At 35.1% G+C, this 22,836-nt stretch overlaps 1 protein-coding gene across 1 annotated transcript in view; it reads left to right on the plus strand.

The window, feature by feature from the left end:
• STAG1 (stromal antigen 1) overlaps positions 1-22,836 on the plus strand; it is a 257,933-nt gene that overhangs the window by 226,913 nt on the left and 8,184 nt on the right. Inside the window, exons 22-28 of the mRNA XM_044669151.1 lie at positions 1,788-1,962; positions 5,902-6,041; positions 8,028-8,129; positions 9,953-10,101; positions 12,475-12,603; positions 14,024-14,229; positions 19,875-20,049. Coding sequence (XP_044525086.1) covers positions 1,788-1,962; positions 5,902-6,041; positions 8,028-8,129; positions 9,953-10,101; positions 12,475-12,603; positions 14,024-14,229; positions 19,875-20,049 — 1,076 coding nt within the window. The remainder of the gene's footprint in view (positions 1-1,787; positions 1,963-5,901; positions 6,042-8,027; positions 8,130-9,952; positions 10,102-12,474; positions 12,604-14,023; positions 14,230-19,874; positions 20,050-22,836) is intronic.

The raw sequence follows: 22,836 nt of genomic DNA on the forward strand, positions 1-22,836 counted from the left end.
CTTTACAAGTCTCAGGGAGCTACTTCCACAGTCGTATACCCGTCTGCACTGGTTCCCCACTTAGGCTTTAGTTCCTGGTTGTGTCTGCCTCCACCCACGCCTCTGCTCAGCCGGCACTCTGCGCCCAGAGTCCTGCTCCCGCGCGCTCAGATTTCGCGTGCGTTTTTGACTTAATGGGGTCCTAAGTCTTGCTGCTCTCAGGAACAGGTCCCGGAGCTGCCGATGACTCGATGGGTGCCCCAAACTTGCTCTATTTCTTTTTAGCTGGGTTTGTAGCTATAGGTGAGTGTGGAGGGGGTGGGGGTGGGGCGGTTGCTCAGCCCGCGATTGAGTGAGAGCCCTTTTTAGCCTGGAAATGTCTCGATTCCACGTACCTTCCACGCTGTGCCCTGTTGTGGGGTTCCTCCGTTCATCTGGACTTGTTTTTATGTCCCCTTGAGGAGTTTTGTGTGTTTCGGTCAGGAGAGGTTAAGAGCTGCTTCTTACTCTGCCGCCATCTTAACCCGGAACAGTCTATGTTTTTTCTTAAGCACATTTTTGTTCTTGGTTCCTACCTTATCCAAGTCTTAATAAATTACTCTCTGAATTGCCAACAGCCTGCTCACAAACATCTGTTCATATGTATAGAATACTGGTCTTGCTTAGGCTAAGCAGGGCCCTCTCCTCTCCCAACCCCCAGTCTCCTACAGCTGCCACATTCTGTGTTCTTAATTGATGCTACCTAGAGAGGTCCAGAGCACCAGTGAGAAAGTATTACCTGAATCACTGCTTTCCTTTCTGCTAAACAGCAGGCAGGCAGCTTTCTTGCAGTCAGGGGTGCAAGCATTCCCTGAGTTTCATTTCTTTCTTGTGGCAGGTGGCCACTGATATAAGAACTTGCAAGATGTGTACCACAGAATATGTTTTCCATATTGGAGTTGGCTCACAGAAGTCGTTTTCGTATATCAAGTTGCAGAACTATAATGCTGAGTATGCAATCCTATTTCAGCAACATTATAAATTAATTAGGTTTTTGTGGAGTAGCCAAGCAACCTAGCCATCATTTATAATACTACTTTTTTTTGAAAGATGGATTCTGTATTATATCTTAGAAGCAAACTTGAAATACCTTTCCTTATTGTGGACATTTTTATGAAATTTTCAGTGAATGCTTAAATTCTGATTCTTCCACAAAGCTGCTGTTAAAATATTTATTTCACTTAATTCGTATAACATTGAAATAGAAAAATAAAGATTAGAAAGTTATTTATTAGCATAAAATTGTTTGATTCTGAATTAATTTAAGATTCGTCATACTTTATAATTTATGATAATAACATGTATAGGTAGAAGAATATTGGAACAGTCACTTATGAAGTATACAGTTGTGAATAATTTCATTCAGATAAAATTATATGTAATTTATTTCAGGCTACTGTCAGAATCCTTTAAATCATCCTTCCTCTGAAGTTCATTATTTTCATGATTGGACTCAACTCAAAGGAAAATTGAGTTTTATAAGTTTTGACAAGATTCTTTTGGACTATCTTTGAATTAACACAACCAAATCAAAGAAATTGCTTTCATATGTTAATTGGTTACAAAGTTCATAGTTAACCTCTATAATTTAGTATGGGGCTATTCTTGGCTAAGTTTGCAAGCTGGATCCATGTGATAAAATTTTTAAATTCAAAAAATTTCTCTTTAACATTAAGGTTTTTTTTTAACATATTTGACTTTTTTTTTTTTAATTTTAAAATCATGTTCCTCATTCCAATATATTGATGGTGAATTTCTTTGCATTTCAGGCTTTCATGTTGCTTTGTGACCTCTTGATGATTTTCAGCCATCAGTTAATGACAGGGGGCAGGGAGGGGCTTCAGCCTTTGGTGTTTAATCCAGACACTGGACTCCAGTCTGAGCTCCTTAGTTTTGTGATGGACCATGTCTTCATTGACCAGGATGAGGAGAACCAAAGCATGGGTATTTATAACTATGATTTTTGATATTGATCTTATCTTTATAGCTTCAGAAGTGATATGGGAGAAAAAAATTGATCAGCAGTCAAAAAACTACTGATACTGGGGGGGAGGGATTGATTCTTTTTTTAACAATCATTTTTCTAATCGGTAAATCTGTTTCCTGCGTAATTAAAGCATGTTCAGGGTAACATTGTACCAAAGAGAGGAGATTAAGATTTGTGGCTCTTCCAAATATGTATTCAAAAGTAACATTAAATGAGAAAAATGTAAGAGAGTATATTTGAGGGTGAAAAACTATGCACTATAGACTAATCATGGGGGAAATTTTCACAAATATTATGTGATAAGGCTCATCAGATGTTGAGTTTGTTACTTGGCTAGACTAAAAAAAATTTCTTTTAGTTTCACAGTTTTTTGATGTTGTTTTTTATCTTAAATCACTTGTAAAATCTGCAGTTCAGTTATTCTGAGCATGACATGTGAGTCATATCTGCCCCATATACCAGGATGTCTTTTCTAAAATCAGAGATTCCAAGATCCCTTCTCCTTCACAGATATTAGAAGTTTTTCCTTTAGCTTAAGATTCTTAAAGTATAATTAAACTGTTAAACAAAATCTCCGTGTTTAGGACTGGAATTTCTCTCAGAATTTTTCTTCTCATAAAACAAAATGAAGGATTTCTTCTCACTCTAGACCAGTGGTTCCCAAACTTTTTTGGCCTACTGCCCCCTTTCCAGAAAAAATATTACTTAGCCCCCTGGAAATTAATTTTTTTTTAAATTTTAATAGCAATTAATAAGAAAGATAAATGCACCTGTGGCCATCACCATTCCCTTGGATCGCTGCAGCACTCACCAGGGGGCAGTAGCACCCACTTTGGGGACCACTGCTCTAGACAGTGGCCTCTCAGTTATAAACTATTAAAACAGAAAAGAGACTTACTTGATACAGGTTGGGTTGTGTATATGTATGGGGAAAGGTCAGATAATAAGAATATTGTCTGGAAATAAGAAGCAGCAAAGATATTGAGAGAGAGAACAGCTAAGCAGCAATATAAATACTGTACCTCTATAAAGCATAGAATACTTGTAGATAAAAGAAATATTCTCCCATAATTAGTGATAAGAAGATGAAAAAATGAACAAAAAAAAAAACTCAAGACCATGCCTTTTTCCCCCCAAAGACTGACTTTTTTAAAGAGGATGGTAGTCCCTAATATCTCTTCATTGTTAAATATCTTCTATAGTGATGGGTAAAATATTTAAGATTGCATAATTAACTTGATTTCCACAAATACTAATAAGAACTACATGATAATAAAGGTTTTAAAGTGTTCTCATCAGCAATCGCTGCATCTGCGTCAAACGGTGAATTATTTAATGCCTCTTTGTTTACATCATATTAATTTCTCATTTACACACTTTCTATTCCCCTACCTAAAGGATCCTTGCTTCATAACTTAAACTTAAAAAAAAATTCATGAAAAGCAATACATCAACTTTATCTAACACTTGATGTTACATTTCACACCTACACCTCTCCCACAAAAAATTGGGATGCATTTTCTTCTCTGGAGCCAAACTGGGTCATTATAATTACACAACAGATAGTGAGCAAGAAATACACTTCTTTTTAAAATCTGAATGACTTTCTGCTTATAAAAACAGAAAAAAAACTGAAATGAAAGACTATCTGTATTGAGTGACAGGAAGAAATTTACTCTCAAATTAATTCATATTGCTGCATGCAAACTCTTAAAATTAACATTTATATGAATACTTATAAATGGTAATAGCATTACTAATATATTTGACTCAGTTTCAAAACAAGTCATGCTCAACACATGAAGATGTACTTTCAGATAGTCATAGAAAAAACAGATATTTTAAGTTCTTTGTCCAAGAACATAAGAATGTCATCTGGGATTCTGCCAGGCATATTCCTCCTGCAAGGCCTTTGCAAAACATAGATTCCCTCACTTTAGAATTTTCCCTTTTCTGCATACAGAAAGTCCTGCTCTGGAATGTGTATGGAAATACATAAATTTAAGAAATAAATTGATGTATTTCAATCAAAAGGAACCTTTAGTTTTCCCAAGTCCATAAAATAAGAATCAAATAAGCTGAAACTTCTGATATCACTCAGAAAATTATTCTGATAATGTATCAAAATCTATAGAATCTGGTGAATTTTATGTTTTATCTTTATGTAACCCAGGTCCCAGAACCCTCCTGGTTATTCACAGTGACCAAGTCTGATGTAAAAAGTTGATGAAATAGGGTCACTATATATGTGGAATATATGCACCCACCCATATTATATTATGGCAAAAATACAAGACATATTCATGTCTAGATGTCTACAGATGGAAGAGAAAGTTGGCTTCGATTTAAGTGTGCCAGATAACAAATGCATATCAGAAAGAAGACAACGCTAATTTCACTTTTTAAAAAATTAAGAATTCACAAAGGAGCCTTCAAACAGATGCCTAAACATATAAATCACTTGCAGTAGCCCATAAGCTGCTCCCTTGGGAAGGGAATTAAGCCTAATTTTGTCAGTAGGGCAACACTGACATTCTTTTGAATCCTTAGCTTTCCACAGGATCCTATACAATTTATCCCAAACATGCCTCCCATGACAAAACATACTTTAGATCTAGCAATTGTCTTTTCTTTCCATCAGACCTTCTCTGTCCAAATAACTCAGTGATAGCAAGTGGTGATAAGATCTCCTTCTCTTATTTTTTGCATGTCATGGCTTTAGTTTCCTTTACTGTTCCTTCATGAGTGAGCCTCTTCTTTCTCTAGAAAATGCAGTGGTAAGGAACTCTGCAAGTTCATGTCTCCAATTCTTGAGCCTAGGTAGTCCCAAAAGCTAGCACTGCTCAAGAAATCTCCCATCTCTACTAAAATAGGAGATTTGGAGATTACACTGCTTAGGAAATCGCCTTCTTTCTGTAAAAAGGAGGTTGGATTTCAGGAGCATTGTGAACTCTCCTCTTGAGCCATGTGGGCTAATTCATATAGCATCTATGTGATTCTCCCATACTACCATTGCCATAGCTGAAATCCATTTGTTAGGAGATTCCAAGAGACATCATCAAACCAGCCAATTCATCTTGGGCCAGACTAGCTTTTCTGCAAACTAATCAAGAGCTGTCTTAACAAAATACTCATATATCCACACTCTACAGGGAGAAATGCTTGTTGGGGAAATCTTCAGATCAAACCTACTCTTTATCTTTCATCAGCTTTTCTGAAAAGGAATACTTTCTTAATGTACTTTTTACAGGAAGATATAAAAAACATAAGGAACATAATTTGATCTTGCTATCAAAGAAAGAAGTCTAATTCTAAGATTTTTTTCCTGGTTCTCATAAGCAAATCTTCATTTTTGACATTGTGTATCCCTAGACCATTGCAAAAAGTTGTGTTTAATAAATAGCTATTGATTTTAATTGGAACTGATTAATATAATAAGATAATATTACTTTCATAGTACTAAAGAAGTTTGGCATCAGAGTTTGTCTGATTCATCTGATACTCAAATGATGAATTATCTATAACACTCCAGCATGTGGTCATTCGGCCTCCATTCTATTCTCAAGTACCTTCTCACTACAATTGTTTTTTTTTTTAAATCTTTAAAACATTTATAAGGCAGTTCTTAGAAGGAAACTGTCTTGTCTCCTCCTTTTTGTCCACTTTGAATTAAATTACTGTACCACTGTATATTTAAAGTAATAACAACAAAAATCCATGCTGGTACTACAAAAAAACTTTTTTTTTTCCTTCTTAAACTGAAACTGTTTTGAAGATTTGAATAAAGTTCTAATGAAAAGAAAATCAAGAACTAGTTTTCTCATGCAGGAACTATTTTTATTTGTCTTAAAATGAGAACTGAGGTTCCTAACTTATTTTTCATCCTCTGTGGTTAGAAGGTGATGAGGAAGATGAAGCTAACAAGATTGAGGCTTTACACAAGAGAAGAAATCTTTTGGCGGCCTTTAGCAAACTTATCATCTATGATATTGTGGACATGCATGCAGCTGCTGATATCTTCAAACACTACATGAAGGTACAGGTCTTTGTTTCCTTCTTAATTCTTAGAGGAATTATACATTTAAAACAAACAAAAAAAGGGGGATGACAGTAGATGACCCTGGTGCCTGCTCTGCTTATTGATAGGTTAGACTTTGAGGAGTTTAGAGAGAAATATAGATTTATATTATATAACACTGTGCAGACTTTGTAGAATAAGATTTCTAACCTTTGAGGAGGATCAATTACTTTTCATTTCCTCACAGCCTTGGGTTAACCTCTGATTTGGGATAGAGGCAAAAGAGTTTATGAAATATCAGTCTATTAAAGTTTAAAGGAACATTAGAAATCATCAAATGCCCTCATCTTACAGATCAAGAAACTGAGACCCACAGAAGCAAAGCCCAACGTCTGGCTTTCCCCAGCTCACTAGGACTAGTCCAGGTCTCTGAGTACTCTTCCAGTGTTCTTTCTGTCACATCTTCCTGGTTTATAGGAAAGAAAGGAAAAGGGTCAGCATCTTTTTCTAAATCTGGAAAAGCCAAAAAGAGTAAAGTGACAGAGAAGGAAACATGGTCATGGTAAACATCTTGGTCTACCAGATCAGGCTTCAAAATCTACAGGTTGCAGATCTTTGATAGATGAGCTTATCCTATAATGTATAGGCTAATTATACACTAATTATAGTTGAATGACAGGAGCTAGCTGAAGTTTTCATTTTTTTTAAATGCAAGCAAAAAACGTTTTCTATATTTTTTATCTTGACCAAGTCTTTCATGAGGAGTTTGTTAAAATATTAAAACCCTTAAAAATCTTACCCCAATCTGCCTTTTCCGACTTAATACATATTACTTCCCTTAATGCCTACTATAGCTTAGCTAAACTGGTCCACTTGCTATCCCTTTCACATATGCCATTTCCCTTCTCTTGTATGAATTGTTTCACATACCTAGAAAACAATCCATCCTCCCCCAAGCATCTTAGAATCCCTTGCCTCCTTTAGAGCTCAGGATAAGCACCAGCTCCTACATGAGGCCTTTCTTTATTCTCTTCTGCCTCAACTACTAGTGCTTCCCTACCAAACAAATTGCTTTCTATTTTCTTTGCTCATATTTTATTTCTGCTTCTGTGTATATGTCCTTTCAGTAGAATATAAGTTCCTTGAAGATAAGGGCTATCATTTTTTTTTTGTATTCTCGAAGTCTAGCGCATTTCTTAAAGGTTTATGACTGACTAGCACATAGAAGATACTTAATAAATGCTTGTAGAATAATTAATTGATTACAGAATTGGTTTCTTAAATAGCTGACCTATTCAGCTCTCAGATATATATCACTATTTCCATATCATTACAATGGTAACATAAGTGAGAGAGATACGGTGGGAAGGGAATAGATTTCTTTTTATTGCCAAATATACTTAGAACAGGAGTTTAGTTACTTCTTAAGAAATTTAAGAAACTTTTGGAACTTCTGCAACTATAGAATTTGCAACTACAATAATAAAACATGTAAATATTATTTTAATATAAAATACTTACCTTTTTAACTTAGCTATAGTTAATATTAATTGACAAATATAAGTTCATTGAAAATATAACTTCCTCTTGTATTTTCTGCTTCTACTACTATAGGTGAATGCTTAATGAGTATTAATTGATGAATAACAAAATACAAACTTATTCACCAATAATGTATTTTTTCACTAGGAAATGAAATTGATTTGCCTTTCACAGTCTTGTCTTGAGAAAGAACTGAGAGAAAAATTTGCTCATTTATAGTACTCTGTATTAATAGATAATTAGTTTCCTGCAACAGTTCTTAATATGCAATATGAATTATTTCCTTAGCAGGAAATATATCTTTAAAATATTTCAACTTAATATTCAACAAAATGTTTCAATAATGTGAAAGAAACAAAGAAGCTAATTTTCTCTCCCATCTCTATCCCCTCCCCTGTAGTTCTACTCAATTTATCAGTTAAATTACATTTTCAAAAACAATTTTGTCTTTTTTCCTCATAGTATTACAATGACTACGGTGACATTATTAAGGAGACATTGAGTAAAACAAGGCAAATTGATAAGATTCAGTGTGCAAAAACCCTCATTCTCAGTTTACAGCAGGTAAGAAAAATCTAAAGTTTAGCCATAACTTAAACTTATTGTTGTAACCTCTTTCTGTCCCAAACCAGCATGAATATGTGTTTTTACCTTGCATCCAATTTCCTGTAATCCCATTTAAAAGCTAGGGCAGACAGAATCACAGATTCCTCTACTCCAGAACTAGCCAAAGTGATCAGTTTAGAAAGAATATCTATCATGTTAAATTTTCTGTTTAAAAAAGTAAAACACAAGAATAAGAAAATAATTCTATTAATTTAATATTATTTATGGCAGTTATGCAAGGGAAAAGTATAGAATAAAATCATTTAAATTCATAGGTAATCTAAGATGTCATTGCTACAAATCAGATAGATCCGACTTCTTTCTTTCTTCAATAATTCCTTAGTCAGAGTTCCTTACATGAAAGAAAATTAAATGGCTTGAATTTTGTCTCATTTTATTTTTCTTATCTACCTTCTACTTAGAGAAAAAAATGTACAGACAAATGCCATAAAATGTGTCAGCTCCAAACATAGTTTATGGGAAATATGGATATAGGAAGTAAAAGATCATAGTTGATATTTAGAATCAACAACCCAAAATCCATGGCCCTATATCTTAGAGCAGTGATTCCCAAAGTGGGCGCCACCACCCACTGGTGGGTGCTGCAGCGACCCTAGGGGGTGGTGATGGCCACAGGTGCATTTGAGGGTGGTGAATAACTATAAGGGGGCAGTGATAGTATGTAAGGGGGCGCTCAGTAATATTTTTTCTGGAAAGGGGGTGGTAGGCCAAAAAAGTTTGGGAACCACTATCTTAGAACAACAGTTTTAGCCTAGGTCAGAATTAGAATCTCATTAGCCCTCAAAGGCTTCTGGTTTCTGAATGAATTCGAACAATGTAATAAATTTGGGGTAAAGAAAGGAATATAGAATGACACCTAATTTTTACATTAATTAAGGAGAATGCTATCTCCCAAAATAAAAATCAACCTATGATAAAATAGTAAAAAGTTCATGGAATTTCAAATATATGTAACAGTTTGGATTTGGGTGATATTTAACAAGAGAAACAAGGAAAAAGGCCAGTCATATCTTCAGTGAATCTTTCAGCTTCTCTATAGTAGTATAGTTGGCTCAGCTCCAAGCTGTGATTTGACTAAAGAGAGAACCAATTCTAAGGGAATATTGAAAAAGCTTATCCATACTTTGCACAGTCAGCTCCAGTAGGACAGTATTATTAAAGGGTTGAGGGGGGAAATGCCTTGAGGTTAACTAATAGATCACCAGGTCCTAGAAGCATCAGCAGTAGATAATTTTCCTTTCCCTAAAGATGTATTATTTATTCCCCTCTAAATTCACATAAGCTTAGCAAAAATTAGGTTACCAGTGATTTGAAGAAATGAATTTAAACTTCTTGCAATAATTTTCAGTGTGTCTTTATTGGCAACATAGAAACAAAAAAGAGGGGAAAAGTAGAAACAGTTGGGTAGCATAATCCATAAGGTGAGTATGTAGAGCCCTTCCACATGCCCACTGCCCTCACCCCACCTTAATAAATAAAAATTGTCCTTGTCTACACCTTTTTCATTTAGGCTGCTTTATAAGTCCTTCCAAATTCTCTGTTATGCTGTAGTTAAACTCATACATTCTTAAGAGTTTTCTCACAGAAATAAAATGATATATGTTCTACTTTTAAAATAAAATTATATGATAATAGTTACTTGGATTTTTATACATTTACTTGCTTACACAGAACAGTTGCTACACCAACAAGGTACTATAGAAATTCTAAAAGATCATAAACTTAAATGGGATTTTAGACTTTTCTTTTCTTTTCTTTAGTTATTTAATGAGCTTGTTCAAGAGCAAGGCCCCAACTTGGATAGGACCTCTGCCCATGTCAGTGGCATTAAAGAATTGGCCCGGAGATTTGCTCTTACCTTTGGACTGGATCAGATTAAGACCAGGGAAGCAGTTGCAACACTTCACAAGTAAGTGGCCTGATTCCTCAATTGATAAATGGTCAAAAGATGTGAATAAAAAGTTTTCAGGGGAAGGAGGTGGGGAATTCAAGTTATCAATAGGCATGTGAAAAAAATATAATGTCAACTAATAATTAGAAAAATGCATATTAAGGCAACTGAGTTATCACCTAACACCCTTCAGATTTGCAAAATTGACAGAAAAGAAAAATTACAGATTCTGGAAAGGCTATGGAAAATAAGTACATTAATGCACAGTTTATAGAATAGTGAACTGGTCCAACCATTCTAGGAACAATTTGGAACTATATCCAAAAAGCTATTACATTAAATTGTGCAGACCTTTTCATCCAGTGACATTATTATCAGTTCTGTACTCCCAGTAAAATCAAAGGGAAAAGAAAAAGAACCACATGTGAAAAAAAACATTTATAGCAATCTTTTTTGTAGTGGCAAAGAACTGGAAACTGAAGGGATTCCTATTGATTGCTGAATAAATTATGGTTTGTAAATATGATGGAATGATATTTCATTATAAGAAATCAGAGACTGGTTTCAGAGAAACCTGGAAAGATTGTATAAACTGATACAGAATGAAATTAATAGAATCCGGGGACTAATTTATACAATGATAGCAGTATGGTAAAGAAAAAACAACTTTTTAAATATTTAGGAATTCTCATCAATGCAGTGACCAGTTCCAGTTCTAGGTGATTCATGATCAAACATACTATCTATCTCCAGATAGAAGAATGAAAGTTCAGAGTGCAAACTGAGACATGTATTTTTTTTTTGGTCTTAAACAGTACCAGTGGTGGGGGATTTTGTATTCTTTGCCTGGCTATACATGTTTGTAATTTTTTGTGTGTTTATCTTGCTTTCTCATTCAGGAAGAAAGGGAAATGGAAAGAAGAGAATTCAGAGCTGAAAAAAATAATAAAATTGAATTTTTTAAAACAATTTAGTAAACTGAATAAAATTTTACTATAACATAGAAACTCTCCAAGATCTATTCTTTTTTTCAAAAACTGTTTTTGCTAAAATAGATACTTCATCCATATTTCAGTTCATATATTCATAAATTTTGGAACTATTAAGTTCATTTGCTTCACTGAACAGGAAGAGAATTTAGAAATTATTTAATCCATCTTCATAGTTTCTAAATGAGGAAACTGAAATCAATATAAGTAAAATGACTTTCTCAAAGTCACATAGCTAGTTCAAGGCTGAGCTAAAGTTAGAGCTGAAGTCTTCTGACAACTGGACTAGGATTTTTCTTTGTACACACTGTCACTTGAATTTTTTTTTCTAAATTTAACTGCCACCAAAACAAGTCAAGCAAAATAAATCCCCACATTTATTCTATTCAAAATGTATGTCTTATTACTTCATCACTGGCCTTCCTGAATCATGTTTGATCATTGTATTGATTAGAATTCTTAAGCCATTATAGGGACCTTCTTTACAATGTGGTTGCTATATAAATTGTTCTCTTAGTTTTGCCCATTTCAATCTGTATCAATTTACACAATTTTTTTATGTTTCATACTACCACTTTAAAATATATCTAATAAGGGGTAGCTGGGTAGTTCAGTATATTGAGAGTCAGGCCTAGATATGAGAGGTCCTAGGTTCAAGTCTGGTCTCAGACACTTCCTAGCTGGGTGACCCTGGGCAAGTCACTTAACCCCCATTGCCTAAACCAGTGATGGGCAAACTCTTTAAAGGGGGGGGGGGGGCTAAAGGAAAGGAAATGCTCATCTGTCAGTCTGTTTCTAAGGCAACTCTTTCAAAGTTTCATTGTATTGTATCCTATTCATTGTATTCATCAGATTAGGAATAATGTCTCATGGCTAGATAGAACATTTCAGGGGGCTGCAGTTTGCCCATTACTGGCCCTAGCCCTTACCACTCTTCTGCCTTGGAACCAATACAGAGTATTGATTTTAATATGGAAGGTAAAGGTTTAAAAATAATAATAATAAAATGTGTAGTGATATATTTCACATTGATCTAGTATATATATATATATAATTATTATTTTTATTATTACTAAAAGTACTTAATAAATTCTTGTTGTCTACCTGCCTAGGAATCACCAAGGTTTTATCAAAGGTTTCCTGACTCTTCATTTTCCTATTTCTCCATGCTGCTTTTATTGGCCTAACATAGTTTTTCACCTCTACTGCTTACACTATTAGTCAGACAAAGATTGGAATAGAATAATTACCAGTGATGCCACAAAATATACTTTCAATTAATTTCACAAAGCACATGTAACTAAGACAAAGTTAAAGAAGTAAAATACATTAGGAAAAATAAGATATTAATGACTTGAGGAAGTCTCTCCTTTACAATATGCATTTTCTTTCTTTTCTACAGAGATGGCATAGAATTTGCTTTCAAATACCCAAATCAAAAGGGACAAGAGTATCCACCTCCTAACCTGGCTTTCCTTGAAGTTTTAAGTGAATTCTCTTCTAAACTTCTTCGGCAGGACAAAAAGACAGTGTAAGTGACTTATTTTTTCTTTGAATTGAATGAAAACTTATCATTCAATTAATGGCAGCTCATAAGCCTCAAAATGGTTGGACTTTTGGTGGTAAAGAATTTGTGGTCCAGATGTAATTTTCATTTCCCAAAACAAACTTCTTTGTAATTGATAAAGAACCTGGTTTGTTCTTTTTTCTTTCTTTTTTTTTTCCAACCCATACTTTCTTCTGAAATAACAGCTCTAAGGCAGAAGAGCAAGAGCTAGGCAAGCAGGTTATATGACTTGCCCAGGGTCACACATCTAGGAAGATTCTGGGACCAAATCCAGGTCCTCCAAGCTCTTAAGTCCAGCACTCTATCCACTGTGCCACCTAACTGCCTCCTGAACCTGGTTAATTCTTAAGTATTAATTCTTTTGTATTAATTCTTTTATTTTTTTTTATTCCTTTAGTCAGCTCTCAGAGTCTTTTCTAACTGTCTTATAAAAACAAAAGGCAATTAGCCAGCCCTTTAGCAAATTAAAATTATTTCATATCCTGCAGCCCAAAGGTACATTATTATTGTCCTAACTATTATGTACCTTGTTCTTTTTTTCTGTAATGATAAGTTTGTTTGTACTATGTTTTTTAATATTTTAATTTTCAGTAAACAAAATTTTTTTCTTTTCTTGATAATTATTATATTCGGTAATTTTCTTTTAAAAATAATATGATTAAAGAAAGAAAATAAGTTGGGAAAATATACTTTATACAGATTTGTAACAAATATGTAACAAAGAAAAACTGCAACTAGAAGCATGATTTATACTTTCAAAAAGTGGTTATAAAGGCAACACTTTGTCCTCCCTTCTCCATTTATAAATTATGGGAAAAGTGAACTTTAATCACTTAAGAGTCCAATTTTAACTACCTCACACTTAGTAATTTGAGGATTATATAGTGCCTTTCTCCCCAAAAGCCTTGTACATAGTAAAATATTACTATCCAAATTTCCATATTAAGAAATTGTATAAAGGTTAGACAACTGAAATGATTTGACCCCACACTTGCATAGCGTCAGAACTGGAACTAATTGGAACCCGGGTCTTCTAGCTCCTATTTTAGAACATTTTCCAGTATTTACCTTTAAAGGAAAAGAATTCTGGAGGTCTGAGGTTTCATTCTCTTATTTATCTGAGCATAAATATCAGAATCAAAAGAAGGTGATATAATCTCTGTCTTTGAAAGATCAAGTAATCCTTGCGACAATGAGGTCCCCAACATGTGGCAACTTGTAAACACTGGAGTTAGGGGAAAGAGGGAGAAAGCTAAGGAAAATTTAGAATTCAAGGAGAAAGAAATTATTTAGAAATTTTCTTTTGGTAATCACAGAGGAATAAAATAAATTACATACCACCCACTTCCATAAGAAGCTACTGATTGTTCTCCTGTGTTTTTAGCCATTCATACCTAGAGAAATTCCTGACAGAGCAGATGATGGAGAGAAGGGAAGATGTATGGCTTCCACTCATTTCCTATAGAAACTCATTAGTCACTGGAGGGGAAGATGACAGAATGTCAGTGAATAGTGGAAGCAGCAGTAGCAAAACTTCCTCAGTCCGGAATAAGAAAGGACGGCCACCACTTCACAAAAAAAGAGTTGAAGGTAAGCATGACTTAATCCTGAGAGATAAAAGTTTGTATGGTGTGAAACCACAAGCTTAAGTATCCTTATGAACTGAAAGTTAATAGTGAGATAATAGACTCTTCCCTACATTGTGAAAGTTCCAAGATAAGCTAACCTTAATCCTGCCCTTAAAGAACCTAAAATTGATCACAACCATAAAAATTAGAAAAACATTAAAGTCCTCATTATCTTATTTGTACCTGAACACAACTTTTCTACAACATCCCTAACAATTTATCACTTGTCCTTGGCTTAAAGACCTCTGGCGAATGGGAATATATCACTTCTGCCTCAGTCTATCTTTGGATAATCACTTCCAATAATCTTTAATTTTCTGTGACAGTTTCCACTGTCTAAGAGATCTCTTAGGACTTCCTGTGGAAACAAACAGAACATCCCACAAGACAGGGCTTCAGATTCTTGAAGACATATCCAATATGTCTTTTCTTTTCAGGAAAACATCCCTAGTTCCTAAAAATATGTGAAAGGGATAGCAAGTGGAACAGTTTAGCTAAGCTATAGCAGGCATTAAGGGAAGTAATATGTATTAAGTCGGAAAAGGCAAATTGGAGTAAGATTTTTAAGGGTTTTAATATTTTAACAAACTCCTCATGAAAGACTTGGTCAAGATAAAAAATATAGAAAACTTTTTTTTGCTTGCATTTAAAAAAAATGAAAACTTCAGCTAGCTCCTGTCATTCAACTATGATTAGTTTATAATAAGCCTATATATTATAGAATAAGCTCATCTATCAAAGATCTGCAAATCTGTAGATTTTGAAGCCTGATCTGGTAGACCAAGTTGTTTACCATGACCATGTTTCCTTCTCGGTCACTTTACTCTTTTTGGCTTTTCCAGATTTAGAAAAAGATGCTGACCCTTTTCCTTATGAAAACATGCTGGTTTTTAGGGATTATCATTTCTAGATGGTCACAAACCAGCTAAATTCTTTTTTTTTTTTTTTTTAACCCTTAACTTCTATCTTGGAGTCAATACTGTGTATTGGCTCCAAGGCAGAAGAGTGGTAAGGGCTAAGCAATGGGGTTAAGTGACTTGCCTAGGGTCACACAGCTAGGAAGTCTGAGGCCAGATTTGAACCCAGGACCTCCTTGTCTCTAGGCCTGCCTCTCGATTCACTGAGGTACCCAACTGCCCCCTAAATTCTTGAATTCTGCCAAAAATCAAAGTCAGGCTCACAATTGTATGGCGTGTTAGGGTATAATAGGCAAAGACCAACTATAATTGGGAAGAAATTGGAGTGGGTGGAGTCAAAGACAGTCAGAATCCTAATCTCTTCCTTTTTTTTCATTTCCTCTGATTGGGACATTTGTCTTTTCATCATGCAGGACCTCTCTGGTTCTCCGTGAGTTTTCAAGCTTACTGGAAGTGATTCCATGTTCCCACCTACAGCTCCCAGGAACCACAGCTATAGTTAAGAACCACTAGGTTCTCTTATTAAGAGGACTGCTCATTATGACTAATCAGCTACTATCTGCCAGTTTTTATCTCACTCTAAGATCATTTTCTGTGGCTGAATAGCTCTGCTTCTTCCCCCTGATCCATATTCAAAAAAAAAACCCAATTCAGCAAACAGATGCTAAATGGCTGCTCTGGGCAAAGCACTGTGTTAGATGTTGAATATAAAAAGACAAAAATGAAATAACTCCTGCCCTCAAGTAGTTTTATATTCTTTTGTTATCATTGTCCCACCATCCCAGGCAGTAGTCCTGGACTTTTTGTGATCCTCATCTTTTCCCCCATATAGCTTTTAAAAAGCTTTTCTTGGGGAATCAGCATTGTCAGCCCCACCCATATGACGTCTTACTTTTAAGAACATAGCTGCCTCTCTTAGGACTTATCAAGTCATAGTTTATATACAGATGATAGATAAAGAGTTGGCACTGAAAGAAACCCAAATTAACAACATGATATTTAAAGAGTATGAATGGAACCTTTTTTTTTTTTTTTTTAATCAAAATTATCTGGACATGTTTGTGTACAGAGAACAAAAACTCAGTAGAAAGTAATCATAACAATTACTCCAATGAAGGGAGCTTGGAAAAAATAAAGTTTTTATTGTCCTTAGCTTTTCTTATTGGCCACCTAATTCTAAGGTTTAGTTCTATTAATATACTCTTAGAGTTGTTGCTATAACTTGTACTCCTATAAATTCATCCTGTTACTTGTATATATCTTTTTAAAGTCTGTATTAGTTAACAGAGTACCCCATGTACATTGTTCTCTTTAGGCTAGTTTCCATTTTCTATCTCCTTTGAATTGTTTCTTCTTGTGTCTTTGAATTTCATTCTTTTTTTTTTTTAAACCCTTAACTTCTGTGTATTGACTCATAGGTGGAAGAGTGGTAAGGGCTAGGCAATGGGGGTCAAGTGACTTGCCCAGGGTCACACAGCTGGGAAGTGTCTGAAGCCGGATTTGAACCTAGGACCTCCTGTCTCTAGGCCTGACTCTCAATCCACTGAGCTACCCAGCTGCCCCTTTGAATTTCATTCTTAAAAGAGTTTTCCATCTTTTCTCTTGTAGAAGTGCAGTTTACCAGATCATGCCATGGTCCCTCAGGATCCTTTGTGAACTGCTCTCTCAAAATCCAGGTTACATACCAGACTATAACCTGGCTTTCACAAAATCAAAATAGAGTGATCACTTCACTTCAAGGTTTCTGTCATTTACACACCAGCAACAAGTTCTTAATAGTTGTTGAGAATCAGGCCCAGTAAAACAATTCCCTTTGTTAACCAGTTCCTCTACCCTTTGAAAGTTGGAATCATTAAAGGAAACAAAAAAAAATTTTTAATTGTTCTGCTTCACGCAGAAAAAGAGCTTGAAGCATATGTCTAAGTAATCGAAGCCTCACATCACATCACCATGTGATTTTATTTCCTAAACTCTTCATCTGTTTTCTCATTCTATCCATGTGGTTTATATGTGATAGCACTTTATTGTATATGTATATGTCTGACCTACAGACACTTATAAGTACTATGTGTGTGTAATACAAGCCTGGTCTTAGTAAAAATGTGAAACATTTTGGTCCTCCATACATACCAAGTACCTCTCTTCTACCCTCAAATTTCTTGTATTTTAAGGGCAAATTTTGCATGTTAACAGAGAAGCTAAAGTAAGGACAAGGAAAAAAGTGAGGGAAAAGAATAAACACAGGTGAAGGGAAAGGCTAAGAGACATAAAGGGCCATTATAATCATATTCATGTTGTATCATATTAAAAGTGGGGGAAATAAACTATTCATGAAATATGTTACATAGCCCTTCTTAAAACCTCAGTAGTTTGAGGGCCAGAAAATTGTTAACAACAAAACACTTCACATTTTGCTTAAGACCAGCCTTGAATTTAAGTTGTGCTAATACATGCATTTAAAAAGTGAGTGACAATACAAAATTATCAAAACAAAATTTATTTTTGTTTTTGTTTTTATTTTTTTTATTTTTAAACCCTTAACTTCTGTGAATTGGCTTATAGGTGGAAGAGTGGTAAGAGTAGGCAATGGGGGTCAAGTGACTTGCCCAGGGTCACACAGCTGGGAATTGTCTGAGGCCGGATTTGAACCTAGGACCTCCCGTCTCTAGGCCTGGCTCTCAATCCACTGAGCTACCCAGCTGCCCCCTTTATTTTTGTTTTTAAAATAAATGAGATAAACTATTTTGGGGAAGCTGGGGTGAAATGTTTGAAAAACCAAGCCCACCTTGGAGGCTCACCTATCCAAATACTAGGAATCACCACATTAATTGTGTGCAAAATATTTTCTTTTTTAAAAGAATTTAGCTCAGTAAGAAGCCAAGAATTAGAGCATATACACCTCATTTTCTCATATAATCAACCCTTCACTCTCTCACTTCTCTTTAGCTTATATTTTCATCCATAAACAGAAAAGTGGTATGATTACGAATCCTTATTCACTATGGCTCTAGGCAGTGTTCTTAATTTTTTTTAATTCTCATTCTACTCACCCAGTTATGCTGTAATAGCACAAAATTAATTGGAATATGAATATAGATCTAAGATTACTTCCATCCTTGAGTGATTCTTCGTAGTTTAGGGATAGAAAATGCTTTAAAGAAAACTGAATATGCAACAGTGAGATAATTTACAAATTATTGAAAACTAGTACTTATATTTAGCCCTGTGGCATACCCCTAGAAACTTTTTTCTTAGTTGATATCATATTATTAATCAACCCTTTGGGTATGATTATTTAACTAACCATATGTCCACCTAACTTTACTGTTTTCCACTTCATATCTCTTTATCTTGTCCAGATGTATGTCATGAATGATTTGCCAATGTACTTTGAGTTCTAGCAAGGTATCTTATCAGTCATTATCTCACTATTAAATAAGAGAGTGATTCCCAAGGTTCCTTCAAATTCCTAAAAGTTCATTCTATACTTGGTGTTCCCCTAGTCTACCTATTTGGAATAAGGTCTTTGAGATGACTATCCTTGAGCATGGAGGGGGTAATCATTGAGTGTAATTTATTTAGACTTTAAAAAATTCTTTGTTAAACTGAACACCAGAAGGGGAAGTTGTTATTCTGTAATTGGAGTGACTTATCGGGGATTAAAAAAAAAATCTTAGACAAATGAAAAAGGGGGCATATTTGAGATAAACTTTTAAACAGTGAGAAGAGACTTGGTGGTATCAGTGTTCATATGATTTTAAATAGGAAGAAAGTACCCAATGAAATTTCTCAAGTTTTCATATGCTTTTCTGGGGAGTGAAATGTCAATCAGGTAAAGATAAATTATATAAAGATTTCACATATGGTAAGAAGACAGAAAGCTGGGCCTACTTTCATTGTGGTCAAGTGCAAAGTAATTCATGTGGAAAAAATAAGCAAACTATATCTTATATGAGGATGGACACTAAGCTTTTTGTCAGTTAGGATGCAGGACAGTACCTGAATGTCATTGTAAATTTTTCCTGAAAATAATTAACAAGTCTGTGCTACAAAAACTTACTGTTGAGAATCATCCAAAGTTTTTTTTGGCATTATGAAAAAAGGTGTTACATAAAAGATCAAGGGAATAGGAGAATATTGTTATATGGCAGCCAACAAGTATTAAGAAAGTCAGAGAATGAGAAGACATGGCAGACACATTCTATCTGTATGACCCTGGGTAAGTCAGTTAACCCTAATTGCCTAGCCCTTGCCACATTTCTGTTTCAGAATTGATACTGACAGTAGGTACGGTTTTGTTTTGTTTTGTTTTTTTTAAGAAGATAAAGGATAGGGGTCAAGTATGTAAAATTACAAATTGTTATGAGAATTAAAGAGTGATTTCTTCACCAAGTCCCAGAATTGGTAGAACAAACAGTCAGCCTTTGAAGTTTGAGGAAAGTAAGTATGGGACAAAGATGTTCCACTTCGCATAGAAAACAGAAAACTTACGGAACTCATTGTTCCATGAAGTGTTGCAGGCAAAAAAATATAAGCTACATTCACAAGTTCAGATATGCTCCTGGATAACAGAGCTATAATGACTTTCTCAGGAAACAGTTTGAGGTTATTTCAAGGAAACCGGCATTATTTTGACTAGACTGTGAAGCTTACCCAGTATGGCAATTTTTAACATGAACTGTTATTACAGAAGAAAGTTTGGATGGCACGTGGCTAAACAGGAATGATACAACCATTCAGACACCTGGAGCCCTTCCTGCCCCTCAGCTAACATCCACTGTACTGAGAGAAAATAACCGACAAATAGGAGAACAAATTCAAGAACATGAGTCAGAACATGGATCTGAACCAGACTTCTTACACAAGTGAGTAATCAGTAGTAAATATTCCTACATTTGACAAAATGCCTAAGATGTACATAAGTGTTTCATAAATAGTAAAAACAGGTTCCTGAAGCTTTTTTCATGTTACATTGTGAAAAGTATTTTTGTATCCTCCAAAACAAGAGAAATGTCAAAAATCACTGAAATTTTTAGTGTTGTGAAATTTATTTTAATTGTGATTGTAGCCAATACTGAACATTTTCCTTTCTTAGTTGTGTCTTTACAATAAATTAAGACCACAAATCTGGAAATGAGAGGTTTCTATTAAAAAGAAAATGAAAATTATTTGCAAAGTCAACATAAGCCAGACATCAATTTGGATGTCTCTCTTTACTTAATAAGCATCTCTAGTGCCTTGAATCCTGAGCCTGAGCAGTGTAAAATTACCCCTGCATCTTCCAACATTTGTTATTTCAAAATATCACCAGATCAAAATTCCCAACTGAACATGTCTTTCCATCTGAAATTATCTTATGGCCAGTCCAATCTGTTACAACCCAGGACCAGTGGATATTTGATACTTTACCCTGATTTCAGGTATATCAAATACAGACTTCATTTCATTGTGGGTCATAATTTCCCAAGTTTGGGCACCTGCACCTAGAGGGATTATTATCCAAATACTAAGTATTTATATCATGGTTATAAATAAAAAATACAGAATGTACTTTATTGTCAATATATTCTGACCTTCTTGCCACTGATTTCAGACGCCCTACAAAATACATATACCATGTAATGTTTTATTTAATGAAGCAACAAGAATACATTAAATACCTTCTGTATCAGGCATTGTCCTCGGTGCTAGAGACACAAATTCAAGGAATGAAACAATCCCTTCTTTCAAGGATCTTACATTTTAACAGGAGAAAATATTTATGATTATTAATAAATATGAAGAATAAATAACTACCAGGCTGTTTTAGGAGTTGGGGAAGAATGGCCACTAGCAAAGAGTAAATTGAGAAAGGCTTCATATAGAAAGTGATGTTTGAGCTGTGTCATGAAAGAAAAGAATCTTGTGGAGGTAAAAATAATACATTCCAGGTATTAGGGATAACTAGATCAAATGCACCGAGATAGGAGATGAAGTACTGTGTGTGAACACAGGGAGAAAGCTAGCTTTGCTGGATTATAGCAAACAAAAAGGGGAGTCCTGAATGGAAAGACTGGGGCATCTGGGTACCTCAGTGCATAGTCAGGCCTATAGACAGGAGGTCCTGAGTCGAAACCTGCCCTCAGGTACTTCCTAGCTGTGGGACCCTGGGTAAGTCACTTAACCCCAGTTGCCCTTACTACTCTTCTTGGAACCAATACTTATTATTGATTCTGAGATAGAAGATATGGTTTCTTGCTTTTTTTTTTTTTTTTTTTTAATTAAGAGGCTGAGGCTAGATTGTAAAGGCCAGAAGCAACAGGAAGTTACTGGATTGTATTGAATAGAGAAATCACATGGTCATATCTGCAAATAAGGGAAAGTGTTTTGGCAGTTGTATTGGAGGATGTGTTGAAATAGAGAGAATCATTAGATCAACATCATAGACACTGCAGGAGTCCAGGCAAAAGACAAGAAAAGGAAGCAAGAAGCAAAGTGGTGACTGTGGAAGTGGACACGAAGGACTCAGATGTGAGGATACTGTGAAAGTAGGGGTTGGCAAATAATTGAATGTTTGCAATCAAGGAGCATGTCCAGGAGTAAGGGACAATTTAAAAGACTAGGAACCCTGGGAAACTGTTAATAGTAGTGCCTTCAACAGAAACGGGACAATTAAGAGTGGGTGGGGGATGATAAGTTTGGGGAGAAAGGGAATAAGTTTCATTTTGGCATGTTGAGTTTGAGGAGTCTGTGGGTTTGATAGGTTGGATAGGTAAATTGGTGATACAGAGCTTAGGGGAGAAACTGAGCCTGAATAGATACATGGAGGAGTGCTGCTTTAAAGATGTTTATACCCAGGGGAGCTGGTTAAATCACCAACAGAAAAACTAGAGAGATCACTTTGACTGCTGAAGAAGGGTGAACTGGAATAAGGAAAGACTTTTGAGTCAGAGACCAACTAACAGGCTATTGCACTATGGTGGTGGCAATGTCATAGGAGAGAAGGGGACGACTTAGCAACAGATTGCATGGTCAAGTGGAGGAACAAGGGCAAGGGGAGAATGAGAGCAAGAAGTTGAGGATATGAACCTGTGTGATTAGAAAGTTGGTGGTTCCCTAAATAATAGTAGCAAAGGGAAGGTTTAAGGGGAAAGGTAATGAATTTTATTCTGAATGTGTTGAAGTTAAGATATCTATAGAACATCCATATTGAGATGTTCTATAGATAATTTTTAGAGTTGATACTGAAAGTATTATGCATAGAGATGAGAATTGAATTTCAAGGGAGCTGATAAAGTCACCAGGTGGTATTTTAGAGAAGACAAAGCTTTGGAAACACTCATGTTTAAGAGGAGAGTCTTGGTTGGAGTTCCAGAAAAGGAAAATTAAGAAGGAAAAACAGACAAGTAGGAAGAGAACCAAGAGAAAGCAGTGTCATGAAAACAAGAGAGAAAAGAGTATTAAAAAGTTGATCAACAATGCCAGAGGCCTCAGAGAATCAAAAAAAGATAAAGAGTAATCAAAGGCCACTCATTAGATTTGACAAGAGATCACTGGCAACTTCAGAGAGAGTAGTGTTTCAGTGGAATGATTAGATCAGAAGCCAGACCATAGAGAGTTGAGAAGAAAGTGAGGAAACAAATTACAAATAACCTTCTATTTAGGACAATATA

Source organism: Gracilinanus agilis, chromosome 3 (genome assembly GCF_016433145.1).
Source record: "Gracilinanus agilis isolate LMUSP501 chromosome 3, AgileGrace, whole genome shotgun sequence".
Classification (NCBI taxonomy): Eukaryota; Metazoa; Chordata; class Mammalia; order Didelphimorphia; family Didelphidae; genus Gracilinanus; species Gracilinanus agilis.